General features: G+C 38.4%; 1 protein-coding gene across 1 annotated transcript in view; it reads right to left on the bottom strand.

Moving 5' to 3' along the window:
• atp8a2 (ATPase phospholipid transporting 8A2) overlaps nt 1-20,764 on the bottom strand; it is a 701,479-nt gene that overhangs the window by 72,346 nt on the left and 608,369 nt on the right. Inside the window, exons 31-34 of the mRNA XM_048597580.1 lie at nt 19,585-19,707; nt 11,734-11,812; nt 1,663-1,724; nt 763-819 (exon numbers count right to left, since the gene is read on the bottom strand). Of these exons, the coding sequence (XP_048453537.1) occupies nt 763-819; nt 1,663-1,724; nt 11,734-11,812; nt 19,585-19,707 (321 nt within the window). The remainder of the gene's footprint in view (nt 1-762; nt 820-1,662; nt 1,725-11,733; nt 11,813-19,584; nt 19,708-20,764) is intronic.

Genomic DNA, 20,764 nt, shown 5'->3' with positions numbered 1-20,764 from the left:
GGGTCAGGCCCCTTCTGCTGAAGTTCTGAAGAAGGGTCCTGACCCGAAACGTCAACTTGCCTGCTCCTCTGATGCTGCCTGGCCTGCTGTGTTCCTCCAGCTCTACACTATGTTGTCTCTTGAGATTCCTTATGACGTGCAGCTGGTAAATAATCAATAAACAGTCAGGTTGTCAAGTAATTTGGTAAAATAATTAGCGGTTGTCCATGAGAGATTTTAGGATCTTTCTGAGACAATTAATTGTACTGCTTGAGAGACAACACTATGTTAAGCGTGACCAAGTTAAGGAGCAGGCCTACCACAGTTAGCACAGGCTGTTAGCACCATTCTCACGCTATCTTGCTAACTGATCAAATGGATTCAAAATTATACACTCAAAATTATGTGCAATAATTTAGTTTTTTTGGACAATGTCCAAGTCAATTAAAAAGAATAAAATTGTTTACTGACTTTAATATAAATTATCTACAATATTGGAAATAAAGCAAAAGTAAAACTTCTAACTGATAATGAGAAGTGGGAAAAGGAAGACACTTTAAAGTTATTTCTTAATAGTTAGTGTTCCAATAGTAAAACTTTCAGACAATGCGTAACCACAAAAACTGTAAAAGAAAACCTTTAGAAATGACAGCTATAAAAGGCATGAAATTTCAAGTTCCCAGAATTCTAATGTCTATCCTAAATTAATAGCAATTAAGTAATGTTTTCAAAAGGTATTTTGTACATAACTTTTAAATACTTAATGTTCAATAAAGTTCCTACCTTTGTCCATGCTGTTGTCTCAAAGCCAGCTTTCAAACACACAGTTACAACGACATACTGAAGAAAAAGATGGAAAAGTGTTATGATAAAAAGTGAGTTTTTAAAAAAATATAATTTGTGAAGTAATAGGAGTATAAAGATTTATTTCATTCTGAAATTAAGTCAAGCAACTTGAGATCTTATTTAGTCAAGAATGACGGTGGTTTTACTGCAATTTTTGTCAACAATCTTACATGAATCAATCAGTTACATTTTCTGGAAGTAGAACTAGTTGTTGATGGCTAACAGACTGGTTGTATCTCTTAGTAAGTGTCTTCAAGTTCTTCAGCTCTCAATGCAATGCTTTGCATGGACTAGTTGGTGTTCAAAAAGATCCCCAACCAACAGATTAAAATGTTTTTTCACTTCCAGGTATGGAAACAGGAGTTTTACACTTAAGTAATTTTGTTTTTGCTCTAAATAGGAGCTAGTCTGTAAAGATCAGGTGGGCTGTCTGGAGCTTTCTCAGTCTGTTGCACAAACCAAACAATATTTGTTTAAGAAATTATGTAGTGGCAGGATATTGCAAGGAATATCAGAAACGCATAGTTGCTGGCTGTTAAGTTGCAAACCAAGTCAAATTCAAACAAAAAAGGCCATTTGTGCTAGGTGAATAGAATGTTAATGGCCCGCTGTGGGACTGACAATGTTTATGGTACTGGTTTATGTTACACTTAGGGATTCATAATGCAAATGCCAATATTCCAATTTTGTGGTTGAGCAAGTTAAACTTAACAATTTGCACCTCAAATAAATACAATTGCAAACAGATATGAAATAAATATATGATCAAACACATTCTAATAATATTGCCAGCCCCAGTTTGGTTTTCTACACTGATGCAGAGATTGCATTACTTACTGTATAAACAATGTTCCCGAGAAATAAATAGTCCATAACTTGTCCACTCATAAAAACTGAATCTGAAGGAGAACAGCAAAATTAAAATGTGGTTATGATACATTCATATAGAAGATACTTCTGCAGATTTAGTTAAAATACACATGGGATTTCATGGTAATTTGGTACTACAATGTACAGTAGCTTGGAGCAATGTTACTGCACTAAAGATCACTAAACTAATGTTCCCAAGACTTGAGTTCAAATCTCTCTATAACAGCTTGAGGAATTTGGATTTATTTAAATAAATCTGGAAGAAAGTAAAACTAGTCTCAGTTATAATGATCATGAAAACACCAGATTGTTCTAAAAACTTATCTGGTTCGTTAATGTCCTCTAGGGAAGAAAATCTGCCATCTCAGCTATCATATGACTTCAAATCCACAACAAAGTGTCTCACTCAACTGTCCTCAGAAAATATCTAGCAAGCCACTTGTTATATCAAACCAATGTAAAGAAGCTGAGTAAGAATGAAACCAGACAGGCCACCCATTATCAACCTAGGCACTAGTCAGATCAAAGGCACACTCTGCATAATCAACCTTGCAAAGTCTTCCTCACCGTATCTGGAAACCTGTGTCAAAGTTGAAAGAACTATCCTACTAGCAACAGTACAGCCATCACACTGTCAGAATCCTCATGTGAAATATCTCAGAATCGTCCACCATCATCACTCGCATGTCAGTGAACTGTTAGGTGAGTGTGTTCCGGGGGACCTCAAAATTGACTGTGCAAGTTATGAAGTCTCATGGCATCAGGTCAAATTTGGGCAAAGGAATTCTTTTTTAATTACTGTGGGACATGGGCATCACTGGCCAGCCTGCTGATTATCATCTGCCTCTTCCTTCCCCAGCACACGGAACAGAGACTCCAATGGTCATGATAAGCTGGAGAGGGTTCAGAAGAGATTTACCAGGATGTTGCTGTAAATTGCCCACCACTGCCTACCTGCACTCACCTATTACCATCCCACCTACCTTCCCCAGCCCCACCCCTCTCCTCTCTATTTATTTCTGAGCTCCCTTCCCCCTCCCCCATTCCTGAAGAAGGGTCCTGACCCAAAATGTCAACTTTCCTGCTCCTCTGATGCTGCCTGCCTACTGTGTTCCTCCAGCTCCGCACTGTTATCTATGAGCGATTAGAAGAACCTCTTGTGAGCCTATCCAAAAATCAGGCCAATCTAGCCACAAACAAGTGCCATCAGTGCATAGTTGATGGAGTCATTAGACCTGTTTGTCAGCCTCATTTTCACTTCTGTGTCTACGCCTAGGTGTCCCTGGAAAGGGAACACACAGTGTCGATCGGAATAGTTGAGGCCTTCTGTGATTGGTGGGCACCATAGGGGTTAGTGAGCTTCAGTCCAAAATCTTACCTTGATTTGTTGTGTTTCTTTTAAAGTGTGTTTTTTTTTTGTTACAGTGCCCCTTTAAGATGCTGATAATTTGATTATGAGTTAATCTGATTTATTGAGTATTCAAAAGATTGGATAGAGAGAGTTCTAGGACACTGAATGTTGATTATGGAAGAGGCAGACACTTGTAATGTTGCATTCTGTGAATAAATTCAGAATGAAATAAAATATTGGCACCTGGTTTCCCACCTCACTATTTGGCTTTAGAATGAATTCATACCATGTGTTGAGTGATGGCACCACACTGCTGAATAGGATAGTTTCAGAACCAATCCAAGGGTGCAAAGCTCAGCATCCTAAGACATTATAGGCCATCAGCAGCAGCTGCAATGTAATCCATCACAACCTGTAACCTCATCGTAACTTGTAACAACTTGTATCCTCACTCTATCATCATCATCATCATCATTTAGGAGACCAACCCTGGTTCACTGAGCAGTGGAGGATAGCATGCCAGGTATAGTACCAGCCATTACTGAAAATGACATGCCAACTGATGAAGCTACAACAAAGGACTGTATTAAACAATACAAGCAGCATTTTAGAGACATCAAGTGATTGCACAACCAACAAACCATATTATTATTCTGCCACATCTATTCATGATTAGTGATGAAAAATTAAGCAATGAGCGAGTGGAAAAGGCTTCCCAAAGATCCTAATCCTCAATAATGTGAAAGCCCTGCACTTCAGTATGAAGATGAATTGAAAACCTCTTAATTGGGTCTTCTCTCACTTGTTCAAATCTTATTGTTTATATTTTGCATTAATCCTGATTTTAATCATGTGCCTGTATAGTTGATTATCTGTTTCTTAGGATCAAAAATATAATCCAATATCAACAACTTCTCGTGGCAGCTCTTTCCCACAAGACTTCAATTCAGTCTTTGTTCAAACTTGGACAAACCAGAGGTGAGGTGAAAGTGACATCAAGTCAGCATTTGACACCAGTGTGGCACCAAGGAGCTTGAGGAAAACCAAAATGAGAGAAAATTCACCAGTGGCTAGAGTTAAACCAAACACAATGGAAGATCGCTGTGGTTACTGGAGGTCAATCATGTCATGTCAGTGCTACAGTACTTCCACAAGGTAACGTCCTAAGGACAACTATCTTCATTTCCTTCATCATGAGGAAGTGGTGGATGTGGGCACAATTAGAACGTTTAAAAGACACTCAGCTAAATACATGAATAGGAAAGGTGTGGAGGGATATGGGCAAGGAGCAGGCAGGTGGAACTGGTTTAGTTTGGGATTATGTTTGGCTTGGACTGGTTGGACCGAAAGGTCTGTTTCCATGCTGTATGACTCTATGACATAGAAGATCAGACATGAGATGATCATTGATGACTGGAGAGTGTACAATACCTTTTGTTCAAATAATGAAACAGTCTGTGTAGCAAGGCCTGCGCAATATTCAAGCTGGAAGATAACGTGTGCGCCTTACAAATGCCATGTGGCAACATTCTCAACAAGAGAAAATCTAACATTGAATGGTATTTACAATATCCAATCGTCTATTAACATCAACCTGGACTGGCCAGAAAAGTAGTGACAATAAATAATCTGGTTACACTGTGGTGAGTGATTCACCTGCTGACTCCCCAGTATCTAAAAGGCTGAAGTCAGGAGTGTGATGGAATACTCTCCACTTGCCTGGATGACTGCAATTTTGACAGTGTTCAAAAAGCCCAAGAATATTGTGGGAAAATAGCCCACTTGATTAATAATCTATTCATCACCAAAACATTCACTCCTGCTAACACAGGGAAACTGTCTTTATTGTGTGTCATCTACAAGAAGCACTGCAGCAACTTACAAATTCGCAACAGTTACCACCTGGAAGAACAAAGGCAGCAGGCTTAGTGGTTACCACTATCTCTAAGATACCACTCTGACTTGGATACATAGTACGGTCCCATCATCATCATCATCCTGCAACTTCCTACCTAACAGCTCCATGACAGTATTTTCACAACATGGACTGCAGTGATTCAAAAAGGTGGCTCATTGTGACTTTTCCATAGGCAATTAGGGATCAGCAATAAATGCTGGCAATTATCATAAAATCCACATACCATGATTTTAAAATAATTTTTGGATCATCTTGGATGAAACCCAGAGATCACCTCCTAGGATATGTGAAACAATTTCAGAAAGTGAATATCTCTGAACTAGTGATGCTCCAGCTAAGTATTAAATGAAGGCATTAAGTCAAAGGAATTGTGCATTCAGTAGTATTGATTGTGATTGCAGAACAACAGCAAAAAATGGACCAACTTGACAACTTTCCATTTTCCCACTATAATGTCTCACAGCGCCACGGACCTGTATTCAATTCTGGCCTTAGGTGACTGTGTGGAGTTTGCACATTCTCCATGAGTTTGTGTTGGTTTCCGCTGGTGCACCCACAGTCCAAAGATGTGCAGGTTAGGTAAACTGGCCATACTAACTTGCCCCATAGTGTGCCGTCTAGGTTGATTAGCCATGGTTAACGTGGGGTTGGGGGTTAGGGTGAGGATGTGGATATGAGTGGGATGCTCTACTAAGGGTTAATTGAGATGTATGAAATTCAGTAGTGGGATCTGTCACTCTGTGTTAATTTATGAAAATTGTTTCTTTCCCTTGACTTCCACATCTGGTGAGGAAAGTTACCTTATTTCACATTTAAGAACATTGTTCATATAATGCAAAGGGGAGATATTGTTTGATTCCATTACTGCAGTCTGTGGGTTTGATTTCTGGAGGAGGCTGTCATGCCATTTACTAGTTAGAAGCGTAATGAGCTCCAAGATGTCAAGTTACAACTGAGATTTACATACGCATAGTTAGATGGAGGGTCTAGCTCTACTGGATTACACATGGTAAAAATTCAATTAAATACATTTTCATATCCTTTGTTCTGGATTTGTCATTTTTTAATAGCTTTAAAGTGAATTTGTTTCAATTAAGGTGAAGAATCGTGTGCTTGGAAATTAATATATTCTGTCTCCTGCACCTAGTTTCAGCTCAAAACATTCCTAAGTCAGCTAATGCATAGGCTAGATAGAACTAAAGCCTGCTCCACTCTCTTCCACAAACCGCTTTAACTCAGTCACAGAAGGGTGACACTTACTGTATCAGCGATATTTCCATTTGCCAACATTAGCTATTCTTACGACCCATTGGAGCGAAACTGCCAATTTAGTGCCTAATTATTGGTTATTTTGTGCAGACTGTTCCTGTCCACTGGGATTTGAGACTGTCCAGACTCATTTTTGCTTTCAATATTCAAAGACAGAGGATTTTCATCACCTCAGTCTGGGTTGAATTCAAATCTGTGTCCCAAAGGAGAAATAAGAGTACTCTAACTCTCTACACCACTTAGCTCCTCCTTAATTGGTTATTTGAACATGCACTAGAAGTGCTTGTAAAAATTGATACAATAAGAGATACCGTCCATCACCTTAAGTATTTATAATTCCACTTATATAGCACCTGAAACATAGTGAGATGTCCTAACGTGTCCTAAAGAAGAATTATCAAAGAATACTTGACAATGAGCAACATAAGTAGATATGAGGAAGATGAATGGAAACTGAGTCAACAGGTAGGTTTTAAAGAACAACCTGAAGGAGGACAGAGAGATAGCAGCGCAAAGGTTAAGGGAGGTTTTTAATATTGAGAATTTGCCACACCATGAGCCACTATGTTAATGTGCACAGGATGATGGGTGAACAAGACTTGTTGTGAGTTGGCATATACCTGTACATGGTAAAGGAGTCTTTAGATGACAGCTGTCACACCATGACAGAAGTTTTGGTTTGGAAAGGAGAAATGTGGGTCCATAACTCATGTTTTATATCTAAGTAAAGGCAACTGTGAGGGCATCAAGAGACAGCTGGTTTAGATGATCCGAGAAGGTCAATTAAAAGGTAGGCTAGTAAAACTGCTGAGGTAAACCATTCAGGAGACATTAAATAACTCCAAGCAAAGATTTTTCCCAATGAGAAGAAAAGGCTCTTTGAGAAGGAAAATCATATGTGGCTAAATAAAGTAGTTACAGATTGTATTAAATTGAAAAAGCTGTTCACACCTGCAAAAATTAGTGGTAGGTCAGAGGAATGGGAAGACTTCAAGAATGAGCAAAAAATGACTAAAAAGATAATAAAGAGGAAGAAAGCAGAATATGGGAGAAAGCTAGCTAGTAATACAAAGGCAAATAATGAGAGTTTCTACAAGTACATGAATAGCAGAAGAGTAACTAAGCTTGTGTTAGTTCTCTAGAGAGGGAGTATGGGAAAATGATAATGGAAAACAAAGACTTAGAAAATTTCTCAAAATTAATTGAAAATCATGGGGAGGATGAGCTTAAAGCAAACATTATCGCTGGCGAAAAGTTGCTGGTAAACCAATAGACCTAAAGACTGACAAGTTCTCAGGACTGCATCTCCCAAGGTCCTGTGTCCTTTTATACATATTGACCACGCAGTTACTGCAAGATTTGATCAGCTTCATAAGTGTAATTTAGAGTTAATAATTCTCTTTCGAATTTTAGCTGAAATATTGATAACTTGCTTAATTGTTAAACTGAAACTACCATAAGTTTCCAATTTTTAGGATAGTAAAGGCTGCTGGGAAGAAGGGTTTAACAGCAAGATGGCTGGCACTTACCTGTTGTCATATTGTTAAAGGTTCCTGAGGTACTAACACAAGAAGCATGCCATGTACGAAAATCTATGGTTCTACTCTGAACTATTTTTGATTTATTCAGGGAACCTGATCGTCACTGACAAGGCCAACATTTGTTGGTTATCCGCAATCGTTGCAGTCCATGCACTGCAGTAAGGGAGATCTAGTGACAGTGAAAGAATGATGACATGACACTGAATCAGAATGGTGTATGGCTTGAAAGACAACTCACTGCAGGTGATGGTATTTCCATATACCCATTTAGGGTATTTCTAGTGGTGATGGCCGGTGATTTGGAAAGTGCTATTGAAAGCTCCTTGGAGAGTTGTTGGAGTGTACTTTGTTGATGATACCCACTGCTACTATGGCACATTGGCAGAAGTTGTATCCATCATGCACGTTGCTTTGTTATAGGTAGTGTCATCTAGCTCTCAGTTCACAGACTGGTGAGCCTTGTATCAGGGTGGGTAAGTTGTTGGAGGGAATTCTGAGGGACAGGATTTACATGCATTTGGAAAGGCAACTTTTTCACATTGGGGTGGTGTGTATATGCAACGAGCTGCCAGAGGAAGTGGTGGAGGCAGGTACAATTACAACAATTAAAAGGCATCTGGACGGGTATATGAAAAGGAAAGGTTTAGAGGGTTATGGGCCAAATGGTGGTGAATGTGACTACATTAGATTGGGATGTTTGGTTGGAGCGAAGGGTCTGTTTCCGTGCTCTATGATGCTATTAACATTTTAGAAGGAACTTTTAGTTTTGGGAAGATTAAATTTGGAAGGATAAGATCATTAAAATGTTGGACTTTAGAAATTGGCACTGTCTTGGTTAGTATTCTTAATTAATTGTCTGTTGGATTTTTCCCAGAAAGTATATAGGAGTTGGAGTTGAAATCACCCAAGCTGATAAAGGCAAGTCCTGAGTTCAGCAGGCACTGAAACAGTTTGCCAAAAGTTGGAAATAGCCAGGCACCAGAAGCAAATGGGCCATCAGTAATCAGGAATACTTCTGATGTGGAAGCACTTAACCAGAGTGCAGTGCCAGCCACACTTCAAGTGGAGTTTCCAAAATCATGAGGGGATTAAGGAGCAGTGGAGGGTCGCTAGGCTAGAAGCTAGTGAAAAGGATCCCAAGAAAGTTCAAAGGACAGAGGATAGCAGAAACACTGAGGAGAATAGAAGTTAATTCCTTAGAACTGTGGCACTTTGGTTTGCTCCAAGGTCATGAAACACTTTTAAAAGGCTTGATGAGTAGACAAAGGCTTTCTGAGGAGGGGAGCAAAAATGGAAAGGGTGTGTTTCAATTGAGGATTTGAATTTGAGAATATGAACAACCATGTTTCTATTTCAGTATAAAGAATAATTGTCAACTTCAGATAATGTTTAGTGGGTGATACTTGCTTTGTTTATTTGTGTACATGCAGTAAAGTGGTTTAAAAAAGTGGATCCTTGTGGTAGCATTCCCTCAACAGGTAATTTAGATTTTGAATTTCTCTGTAAATGTTGGTGTGCCAAAAAGGATTGTAACAATGGTAACACCCAGGATGTTGATGGTGGTGAATTAAATGATGGTCATGCAACTGACTGCCAGGATCATGGTAAAATCTCTTTTGTTGGAAGTAGCACAAACATTTCTTGTGCTGCATGCAAGAAGGGACTGCTTTATTACTTGAAGAGCTGCAAATGGAACTCTGTGCAATCACCAGCAAGCATCTCCACTTCTGACCTCAGGATGAGAGAAGGTCAGTGAAGAAATAGAAGGTGATTGGGTCTAGGACACTATTCTGAGAAACTCCTGCAGTCCTCAAACAACTATAACCAAAATCCTTTGTGCTAGGTATGACTACAGCCAGTGCATAGCTTTTCCCCATTCCTAATGAACAATCTTACTTGAGTTCCATGAGGGTGGCATGGTGGCTCAGTGGTTAGCACCACCACCTCATAGCGCCAGTGACTCAGGTTCAATCTCGCCTCAGGCAACTGTCTGTCTTGAGTTTGTACATTCTCCTCATGATTGCGTGGGTTTTCTCCAGGTGCCCCGATTTCCTCCCACAGTCCAAAGATGTGCAGGTTAGGTGGATTGGCCATGCTAAATTGCCAATAGTGTCGAGGGATGTGCAGGCTAGGTGGATTAGCCATGCGAAATGCAGGGTTACAGGGATAGGGTAGAGGGATGGGTCTAGGTGGGATGCTCTTCTGAGGGCCAGTGTGGACTTGATGGGCCGAATGGCCTGCTTCTGCAGTGTAGGGATTCTATGACATCACTCTTACATTGCCTCTGGAATTCAGCTCTATCATCCATGTTTGGAGTAAGGAAGCAATGAGGTGTGGAATCAGGTGGTCCTGCAGAATCCAAACTGCACATAGTTGGTAAGGCTATTGCTGTTCAAGTTCCATTTGATACTACTAACCAGAATATCTTGCATCGCTCTGCTAACGGCTCTGAGGCCCATGCGTGGCAACAACTTCTGGCACCGGAAGTCAATGTCACAATTAGTGTGCTGACACCAATTGGTGTGCATGAAACACTGAATGGCAGCACGCATGTACAGTTTTAAGGGAGCATTGCTGATTACTGTCAGTGGACCAATAAAATGGAAATTGGCCAGATTGGATTTTCACTACATTTTGTGGACACTTGTGCACTTCACCTAAGGAAGGAGCAGCACTCCAAAAGCTTGTGATTTCAAATAAACCTGTTGGACTATAACTTGGTGTTGTGTGACTTCTGACTTTGTCCAACCCCGTCCAACACTGCCACTTCCACATTTTGTGGACAGAACATACATTGGCACTTGTCCATATTATTGGGGTAGATGCCAATGGTGCAGCTTGTTTAGAGGCTAGTTCTGAAGCAAACATCTACAATTCTACAGTCGAATGCTGTCAGAATCCACAGCTTTTGCTGTATTCCACGTAGTTAGCCAGTTGTTGATATCATATACAGTGAATCAGACGGGCTGAAGAATGGATCTTTTTATGGTGGCATCTCAAAGTAAAACTCAAGGTCAGTCCCAGCAACAAAATTCCATAAATAGATGGAAATGTTCAATTCTTTTCAAAATTAGCAAATTCTTCTCTTTATAACCTCAAGAAATGAAAAAGATGAAATGACTTCATCATGCATCATTTCTGAAATATTGGTACATTAGACAGGGAAGCAGCAGACTGGTAGAACATAAAATTTGGTTTAAAAAACTGTAAACTCCGAATGGCTTAATGCTGAACTGCAAAATTAGTTGAGCCAAAATATATTGAGTTAACAAGCTTTAGCCAGTCCAACAATATAACATGTTAACAAATCTCAGTACTCTGGTTTGACAAGGAGAAAAATTAAAATAATTCAATCAATTTTCTTACATCTGATTAACATTTAGCAACACCTGCAGCAACTGCTTTGTGTGGAGACATTAGTTGAGGATGGGACCAAGGCAGTAATGCCTTCTGGTACACTTGCTATAGTCAAATAGTTGGGAAAGATTCAAAATCGAGATTTACAATGAATAAATTACAACTTGGAAGCTATACTAGAGAATAACTGATACTTATACAACTACACCACAGCAAGGAGTCAGCACTGTCAGAAGAATTAAAGAAATTGGTTGGAAGGAAATTAAAAGATAGTTGGCTCGCAAGTACAACAAAACTGACTTAAGAGCACTGCAATGTTCCTATAAAATGTATGTAATAACAATATCATGTGACTGTAAATGGAAAAATAGTTCTGTCCAAATTCTAAGTTTCTGTCACAAATAATTATTGTTCATGATTTAACTCACCAAAACTTTCAAATTATATACTATAATAATAACCATTTTATAGTACGTTTGTAAAGTAAATTAGTAAAACAGGCCCCAAGAGTCAATAAAGAGTTATACATTTCCTAAATAAGCAAATTTGAAAAAAGCATGAGTTCTCCAGTTACACTGAGAATGAAAAAATGGACAAAATACCTTGTTCAAGTGCCTTTAGTGGAAACCAGAAAAGGATGACGGAATGGACCAAGGCATTTATGCAATGAGCCCAGAAAACCTGTGGAGAAAACAATTTTCCAGAGTCAGCAAGCCTTTCTTTCTTACTACTTCCAACACAGTTATACAGAATGTATTTGTGTTGGACTTGTTTAACTACATTGGGCAACATTTGCAACTAATGAAAACATTGCAAAATAGTTTAACATTGTTCAGATATAGTTTATTATGGCTAAAAGAATCAGTTTCGTGAATTTGCATGTTGCCTGAAGTTCTTCCACATGGGCATTTTGAGTTATCCTTGCAAAGAAGCACAATTGCAAATGAGAAACTTAAAAACCAACTAAAATCCACTTGTTATCCATTTGTAAAAAGTGAATAAAAGATGTGTGCAAGCCATAATATTTTTGATCATCAGAAACATTATATTTCATATTCACTTGTGTGACATTTCCGTTTTGTATAGATGTGCCCAAAGAATACAACAGATTCAGGTATTCTATTGATAAGAAAATAGGTTATCAAGAACTTTTTTTTTGGTATCTCTAAAAATAACTATGAAGCAATATATTTTGTATTTGCTGAAGGAAATCAATTAATAAATGAGCAACCAACACAAAAATCGTGAAGTGCACAAACAGCTCAAAATCCTTTGAGAGGCCACATTGGTTTCTCATCATCCAAACAGAAAGCCCAAAAATGTAATAAACATAAAAATATTTTTTCAAGTGAGAAAAAGAAAATCCGGTCTTCTAATGACTAAAACAACTCTAGTCCACAGTCGGTGTTCTTCCATTCTCTCTGTGATCTTGGCCTTGTCTTCTGCTGTATCTCCAGTGTTTGTGTCTTTTAGCCAAACGTCCACCCTCAATGTTTGAAATAAAAGAAATAAAACCTGAAAGAACTGCACATGCTGTAAATCATTATGAAGAAGGGTCACCGGACCCGAAACATTAACTTTGATTTTTCTTCACAGATGCTGCCAGACCTGCTGAGCTTTACCAGCAACTTCTGTTTCTGTTTCAAAAAAAAAAGACCCTGTTCAACTCCTTTGTGCAGTTGTCGAGCAGAATGTGCAAACACCTATATCCTAAAGCCTGCTAAACCCCAATGCCCTGCTCCATAGATTCTTCTTTTGACAAAATGTTAAAAGCCAGCTTGCACACAATGCAACTAGAAAGGCAAATGGCTTGCTGGCCTCCCATCACTTAGGGACTCAAGCGTAGGGGTAAAAATATCTTGCTGCAGCAGTGTAGACCCCTGTTGATACCCCACTTGGTGCACACAGCCAAGTCCTCCAATCCAACAAAGCATACATCTGCCAGAAAGGGAGCCCAACCGAGGCCCACCAGATGGTCGCTGAGATGGTGGGACTATTCCATGAGGAGAGATTGAGGACATGGGCCTGAACTCCCAAGTGTACTGTAGAATGAGGGGTAATTCCACAGAAACCACAGGATGGACGCAGGCAAGAGACCACCCTTGGCTGGTCAGCCCAAAAACAGGGACTGCACTATAGGAAGGATGTGATTGCACTGGAAGGGTACAGAAGATGATTCACCAGGATGTTGCCTTCGATGGAGAGCTTTATTTATGGAGAGAGCTTTAGTTGTTTTCTTGGAGTAGAGAAGGTTGGGGGTGGGTAATAGAGATGTGTAAGATTACGACAGGATGGACAGAAAGCAGCTGTTCCTCTTAATTGAAGGATCAGTAACAATGGGCAAACATTTAAGGGGGTGGGGGGGAGTCTGGAATAGACTGCCTGGGAGGGGAGTTTAAAAAGTACTTGGATGAGCATTTGTAATGTCATAACATGTGACACTATGAGAGTAATGCTGGGAAGTGGGATTAGTGGTACAGGTTTGATAGGCTGAAGGGCCTCCTCTGTGCTGTACGATTCTATGCTTTTGCAGTCTGCACTGTTAACTGAAGATTCAGATGGTAATGCATTCACAATATAAAATGACTTTGACTCAGCAATTTCCAGGCAGAAAATCAGAGCCTCTAACATTACTCATAGCTTCAGACTATGATATGTATGTAAAAGCGCATGCTGTCACAGCAACTCAGGCTCCTTGAGTGAAGATTAACACACCATAGTTGCTGTAGAGACAACTTTAATCATGAGCTGCAATTACTGAAGGGATGCTGGCTTCTGGGCACTCACACAATCCTTTATATTTCCCTACTGTCACTCTATTGGGTACAGTTCCAGAAAGTGGTAAGGCATTTCAGTACACTTGACCAGATGCAATTTTAGCTAGTTAGGCAGAAGCAATACTGTATATTATTGGTCATTGTTCAGCTGCAATGTGGACATTCCAACAGCTTAGTTACCGGTGGAATTATGTAATTCTGGAGAATGACCATAACATATCCTACCCATAATTCAGTTCTCCTTTATTATAGCATTGTTTGAAGACTAGCCAGAATTTACATTATAACAAAAATTCTGCTAACTTAAGTTTAATCAGACTTTTTCAAGTGTTGTTTCATTGTGACTGATCCAGGCATTTTAAAATTAAATGTTGATGTGGAGATTCATCAACATTTAAAATTACTGTGTGTGTTTTCTGAACTTTTATGAAGATTTTTGGGTATCTTTTTATCTTCTGGTTTAATGAGCATCTTTTTCAAGTCAAGGGTGTACTCATAACTTTAATTACTAGAACAAGAAAACATCACATTTGCTTATGCTATTTCTTCTTTGGCTCTGACTCATGCTAGACATTGTTATTTTCAGAACCAATAACCACTCAGTACTGTTTCTGACTGAATTCCAGCATATTTTTGAAAGAAGTCAATTTGTTTTTTTATTAAATCACCCTGATTTCTCCCCAGTTATAATGCACCAAAACCATAAGTATTGGGAGGAGCAAAAACAAATTCCTTTATCACAGGACACTTTAAAATATATTATTTTGGATCACCTGACAATATTGGCTTAACATTTTTCTGAGATATTTGCTCGCCTGCTAAAAATTGGAAAAGCAACACTGTAGTACTTCTGGATCACTAAACCACCAGGACTTGAAATGACAAAGTGGAATGGGGTAGTTGGCTTAGATGCGATTTCAGTCGTGCTGTGTAGGGAAATACAGAATAGTTTTTAAGGGTGTCCTTGTAAAGAGAAGAAAGTTTGTGGAATAGAGAAGACAACAAAGAAGGTAGTCTCCCAGCTCAGGGTGTCATGAGGCCAATAAGAGGTGGGGGATATCAAAGATACACTAAAAAGACAGGAATAGAGAAAATAAAGCATGCTTCAATTAAGGTTAATAGCCTTAAGTCAGAAGGTATTTAGTCTGTTTAAAAAACACTCTCTGAAAAAAAACAGGAACACTCTCACATTAGGATGAGGGATCAGAAAATAAAACTCAATTATAAAAATTCAAGTCTGAAACAGACTCATGGACAAATTACCAGACTTTGGATGAGACAGCTACCAGAATTACTTTTAAAGAATACTGACAAGCACTGATAGCTTAGTTAAACAAAGTCTCCCACTGGCATACATAAGAATCATGCCAAGTTCACCACATGTACAGAACCATGGCTTCCACAATAAATCTTAATAGGAAACAAGAAGCAAAAGGTTCCAAACCTTTTATTTAGATTATTGATCAGCCATGTCACAAAGCTTTTCAACACTAACATTTAGCATGAAAATTAACCCCCTTTCACGTGTCTTTATTTAGCATTGTTACATACTCCAAGAATCAATTTCCTCTGTCTTATTGTTAGAACTGGAAAATTAAATACAAAAATGAATCCCAATTTATTTTCTTAAATTGTCACATGAATATTTATATTCATAATAGCACAATCTTCTATCTCCCATTTCAAAAATACTAAACATTACACATATTTATATTTATAAAATGGCAGCCTGAAATAGGCTCCAAAAGATTTTTTAAAAAATTCAATTTATTATATTGTCAATTCACCATCTTTTCCTCTTGTTTTAGAAGACTGAGTTCAGAGATTCTATGTCTGTGAAATGTTCTTGCCCTGCAGTTTATGTTTAATTAGAATACTTAATTCTTTGGCATTCCTCGCAGAGACTGCATTAAGCAATGTTCACTTTTCAGCTTTCATATGATTTGCTACATAGGCCTAAGAGAAACATCAAAAGACTTTCACTCTCCTTGGTCCTCAGTGTCTGGAATCTTTCTCTGCAAGATGGTTGATATGAGAAACTCAACAGAGTGACGGACCAAAGTGTGAATCCCTTCACTTCATCCAGTGAGTTCCTGCTGCTGCAGCATGGAATGCCATGATATGGCTGGCTAGTATGTTACTTACATGTCCATATTAATAAGTTAGTAGGAAATTATTTATATAGCACTGCAAAATATCCAAATTCCAAAAAAAGCTAAAGATGCAACAATTCTCTTTCAAAAAATTAAGCAATAACTGTCATTGACTACTGTAAATGTTAATGCATCAAATTTCAGGGAATACAGATTTCCATGTAAATAAAATGTTGAAATCAGAAAGAATTTGATTGACTATATCCTTGGACTAGCTAGAAGAGGTGCAACGACGTAATGAATAACAAGATTTTTTATTACATATATATTGTCAGAATCCTATTCAATTCGGATCTATATTTAACATTTACAAAGACATATCATGACAATATTTGGGCAAGTCTGTCCTCCTGCCTGCACCATTCAAACCGGATGAATAAAACAGCAGAGACAAAAAAATGTTGCAGATGCTGGAATCCAAGGTACACAAACAGAAAACGGTAGAACTGACTGTGATTGAGGATTTCTGCTGCGACACAGTCCTCCCTAAGGAGAACATGGAGATAAGGGCAGGGATTTTGCCATAATTTAAACACTGCAGTGAAAAAAAATCAATTGATGAGTTGAAATGAATACAGATTAGAGGATTTCCATGTGGTGAAAGATTGCATAAATAAGATATCTGGACCATGTACTGAAGCTAAGTTGATCCAGTTCAGTACTTGGACCTTAATTACATGCCACTGAAAGACATTAATAGTTGCAACTGTGCAATGAGCCTGAGGATATTTCAAAACTTGATTCATATTAGTGAATAAGTGGACAATGAGTGTACTAGAAGTGTACTTGATTTTTTTTTGTGGAAAACTGTGAAAACAGACAGTAAACTTTATGATGGATTAACTTGATCAGTTTTGTAGTACTGAAGAACCATTATCAAGCTGATCAGTTTCAATCCTAAGCAGATCATTCAACTTGAACTTGGTGGTCATTCGAGAGTATAGGAATACAAGACCAGTACATCCTTTTCAGAACAGGAGGGATTGGAATAATTCTCCATCCACATACTGTCTGACCCCAAATCCATGTCTCCTCTCTCTATCGCTGCCCCATCCTCAAATGTTCCACTCCTACCCACAACCTTGGGAATAGAACACACATGGAATTACCAGAGATAATTAACAACATGTCAATTAAATCCTAAAGAGACTTAAAAGTATCCATTGAAGGAAGGTACTATTGTACAAAGGTAAACTGACAGATAATAATAATCTCTGAAAAATAAAGCTTCCAGTTATGCTGGGTATTTTTTAATTCATTCACAGGATGTGCATGTCCCTGGTTGGGCCACCATTTATCCCTAGCTGCCCTTGAGGTGGTGATTGTGGACTGCCTTCTTGAACCATTGCAGTCCATGCATACAGGCATTCTGAAACGTTACTACAATAAACATCGTGCATCATATTTTGAAACTGATGCAATGAAGTGTTTAATTAATTGCCTTTGGAGTAGTGAAAAAGGTTTGGAATAAGAAGTTGCAACAAAATGTCATATTTTCATTACTTTCACATGGTTTTATGAATTATACTTCGTTCAGATTGTTACAAGACAAGAATACAAGAATTAGCAGCAGGATTAGATCATATAACCCCCCAATGAGCTTGCTCTGCCATTTAATATGATCATGGTTCGTCTCAGATTTCAACATTTCTGCCGGCTCACCAGATCCCTTGACAGCCCAAAAATCTACCTGTCCCAGCCTTAAAAGTATTCAACAACTATGCATCAACAGACCCCTGGGACAGAAAATTCCAAAGATTCACAAATCTTTGACTGAAGTTATTTCTCCTCACCTCAGTCCTAAATGATCAGTCCCTATCCTGAGACTATGCTTATATTTTAGATTCCTTGAATATAGGAAACAATCTCTCTGTATTGACTCTATTAAGCTTCTTCAGAAGCTTGTTTGTTTCAGTAAGATCCTCTCTCATTCTTATAAATTCCAGAGAACAAACAGCCCATCTACTGAGCATCTCATCAGAGGACAGTTATCACATCTTAGGGACCAACTGATTAAAACTCTGCTGCACTGCTTTGATATCTAAACCACACACAGCATTCCGAATGTGGTCTCACCAGAATGCTAAACAATTGTAGCAAAACCTCTTTATTCTTGCATTCCAATCCACTTCTGAGAAAGGTGAATATGACATTTATTTAAAAAATAAAGTCCCAGAAATAAATATGCAAGATGAACTGTATGGAACAATGTAAAACAATTACAACTACCAAGGGAAGAGTATTGAGAAGTAACTTGAACTAAAAATTTGCAATTTAGCAGGTCATTACGGACTTTATGTTAAGGTTGTAGTAGAAATAACTGCTGAGATAGTGAATGCATTTGAAACTCTATAGATTCTGGAACAGCTCCACGAAATTGGAAAACAGTGAATGTAACTCCTCTATTCAAGGCGAGGGAGACAGAAAGCAGGAAACTACAGGCCAGTCAGCTTAACATCTGTGACAGAAAGAGTGCTGCAATTTGTCAGTAAGCAAGTTATGGTGGGGCACTTAGAAAATATCAATGCAAGCAAGAATTGCCCACATGCCACACTCCCCACAAACGTTCCCTCTACGCTGCACGCATGTGCATGGCAATTGGTATTGGCATGCTGGAAAAAAAATAGAGGAAATGCTGTTCTCCAACAGCCATCCTACCCACCCATACACTCACTTACATTCAAAGGAGTGCAAGTCCTTGTATGGTAGGCAGTGCAGTAAATAAGCGGGGTGTCCCATCTTCCACCCCATGTCTACACAATTGTAATGGGGGTTTTCTTGGGATGCTGCACTTTGCATTTCCAGAGAAGTTAGGTTTGGACAAACTGGAAAGAAATACAGAGCAACATTGGGCAGCAGAATTTTCGAGCAGAGCAGCAAGCTGATGATGAATGCTTCTCCGTGAAAGATTCAAGCTAATATATCCTATGATTCAGCAACCACTTTTCCTAAGGTCTCTGTTAAGTACTACTTAAACACAAGTTATTATTAAAGGATCAATACTGTGAGAGGTTTAGACATCTAACCTCAAACTATATGACTAACTAAGAAATGAAGAAACTCAATGTCTATGCCAAGATGCAATATAGAATCTGTACCTGATTAGAAGAATTCATCTCGCAAAATACATTTTTGACTCTATTCAATGACAATGCCAGCCAGAAAAGTTAAATTAAACAACATTTTGGCTTTGTTATTTTCTAGGTTACAGAAGTTTTTCAAAATAAATATTTCATACTTCTGCAATTTTTAGTGATTTCTAATATATTAAAAAATCAAATTCGTTGATTGAAATTTGACTTCCTCTCATTCAGAAACCAATCAAATCGGCCTTTCGTAGGTCAAACAAATGCATGTGGTGGCACATTCAGGCATAGGGTATTGAATTCCCATAACAAAATGTCCCAAACCTGAAGGAATGCCTAATTCCAAAATAAAATTTGTAGCACAAGTAAATTCTTAGCATCATACTGAAAGTGACACCTTGTGCATTTTACACAGTGCTGGGGATGGTAATATTTACCTTTGTGTTAAAGCAATCTGCATTTTGAGTAATCTTATAAAGCTGTGGAAATCGTAGCATGTTCTCTTGACTACATGTCCTTTCAAAAATACCCAATGAGAAGGGAGGTAAGGCTGTGAAAATCTACAGAGAAATTTGAAAAGACTTGGTGAATAAATAAGATACATTTATATAGGCTTCATACACTTTATAGATACTAAACTACTAATTCTGCATGACAAGTTATTATAGACAAGAAAATTAAGGATAAAGTACATAGTCAATACATGATACATATTTTATAAATACCAAAGTGAAAAGTATCCTGTATTTATGTAGTACATTTTATGTAAATTGACAGGGGCAGGATCGTGGCAAGCAGTTCAGTGAGGAGAAAAGCTGAGATGGAATGAGAAGTTAAAACACAAATGAGTGAGTCTGGAAGGCACAGGAAACAGACTAGATAAGAAAGAGGTGAGTTTAGCAAGACTAAATTGAGTATATTTTAATGCAAGGAGCCAGAAGAGTAAGACAGACAAACACAGAGCACTGATAGGTACATGGGAGCATGACATCACAGTTTTGATGAAAACTTGGCTGAAAAATGGGTAAGTTTGCTAGTTCAATATTCCCATTTAGAATGTGTTCAGATGTGATATAGAGGTGGATAGAAGGGAGTGGGGGAAACATACCGTTGGGCATGTACTACAGACCATCAAACAGTCAGGGAGTGCTACAGGATCAAATATTGAATCCAATTTCAAAGAAGCCTAAAGAATAATGACGCAGTAAATGGTAGGGAATTATAACTAACAAACATCAAACTAGGGTAATTTTAGGATGCAAGATAGGGAAGGAGCAAAGTTCTTTAAATTGCATCCAGGAGAACCTTATTAGCCAATATGTAGAAAGCTCAACAAGGGATAAGGGCAATTCAGGACCTGATATTTGGAAATGAGCATGGGCAGGTGGCAGGTATATCAGTTTGGAGACAGTGATCATAACTCAGTTAGATTTAGAATACTTATGGAAAAGGAGAAGGATAGGCCAGGAATGAAATTCCTAACCTGGGTAAAGGCTAATTTTATGAAGGTATGTTACAATTTGGCCCAAGTAGACTGGAAGCAGTTATGTGCAGGTAAACCTGTGTCAGAGCAGTGGGAGGCATTCAAGGAGAAAATTGCAAGAGTACGGGCAAGTA

The sequence above is a fragment of the Rhincodon typus genome, chromosome 6 (genome assembly GCF_021869965.1).
Source record: "Rhincodon typus isolate 14 chromosome 6, sRhiTyp1.1, whole genome shotgun sequence".
Taxonomy (NCBI): Eukaryota; Metazoa; Chordata; class Chondrichthyes; order Orectolobiformes; family Rhincodontidae; genus Rhincodon; species Rhincodon typus.
Note: the sequence above shows the minus strand (reverse complement) of the source record. Positions and strands in the feature narration are given on the sequence as shown.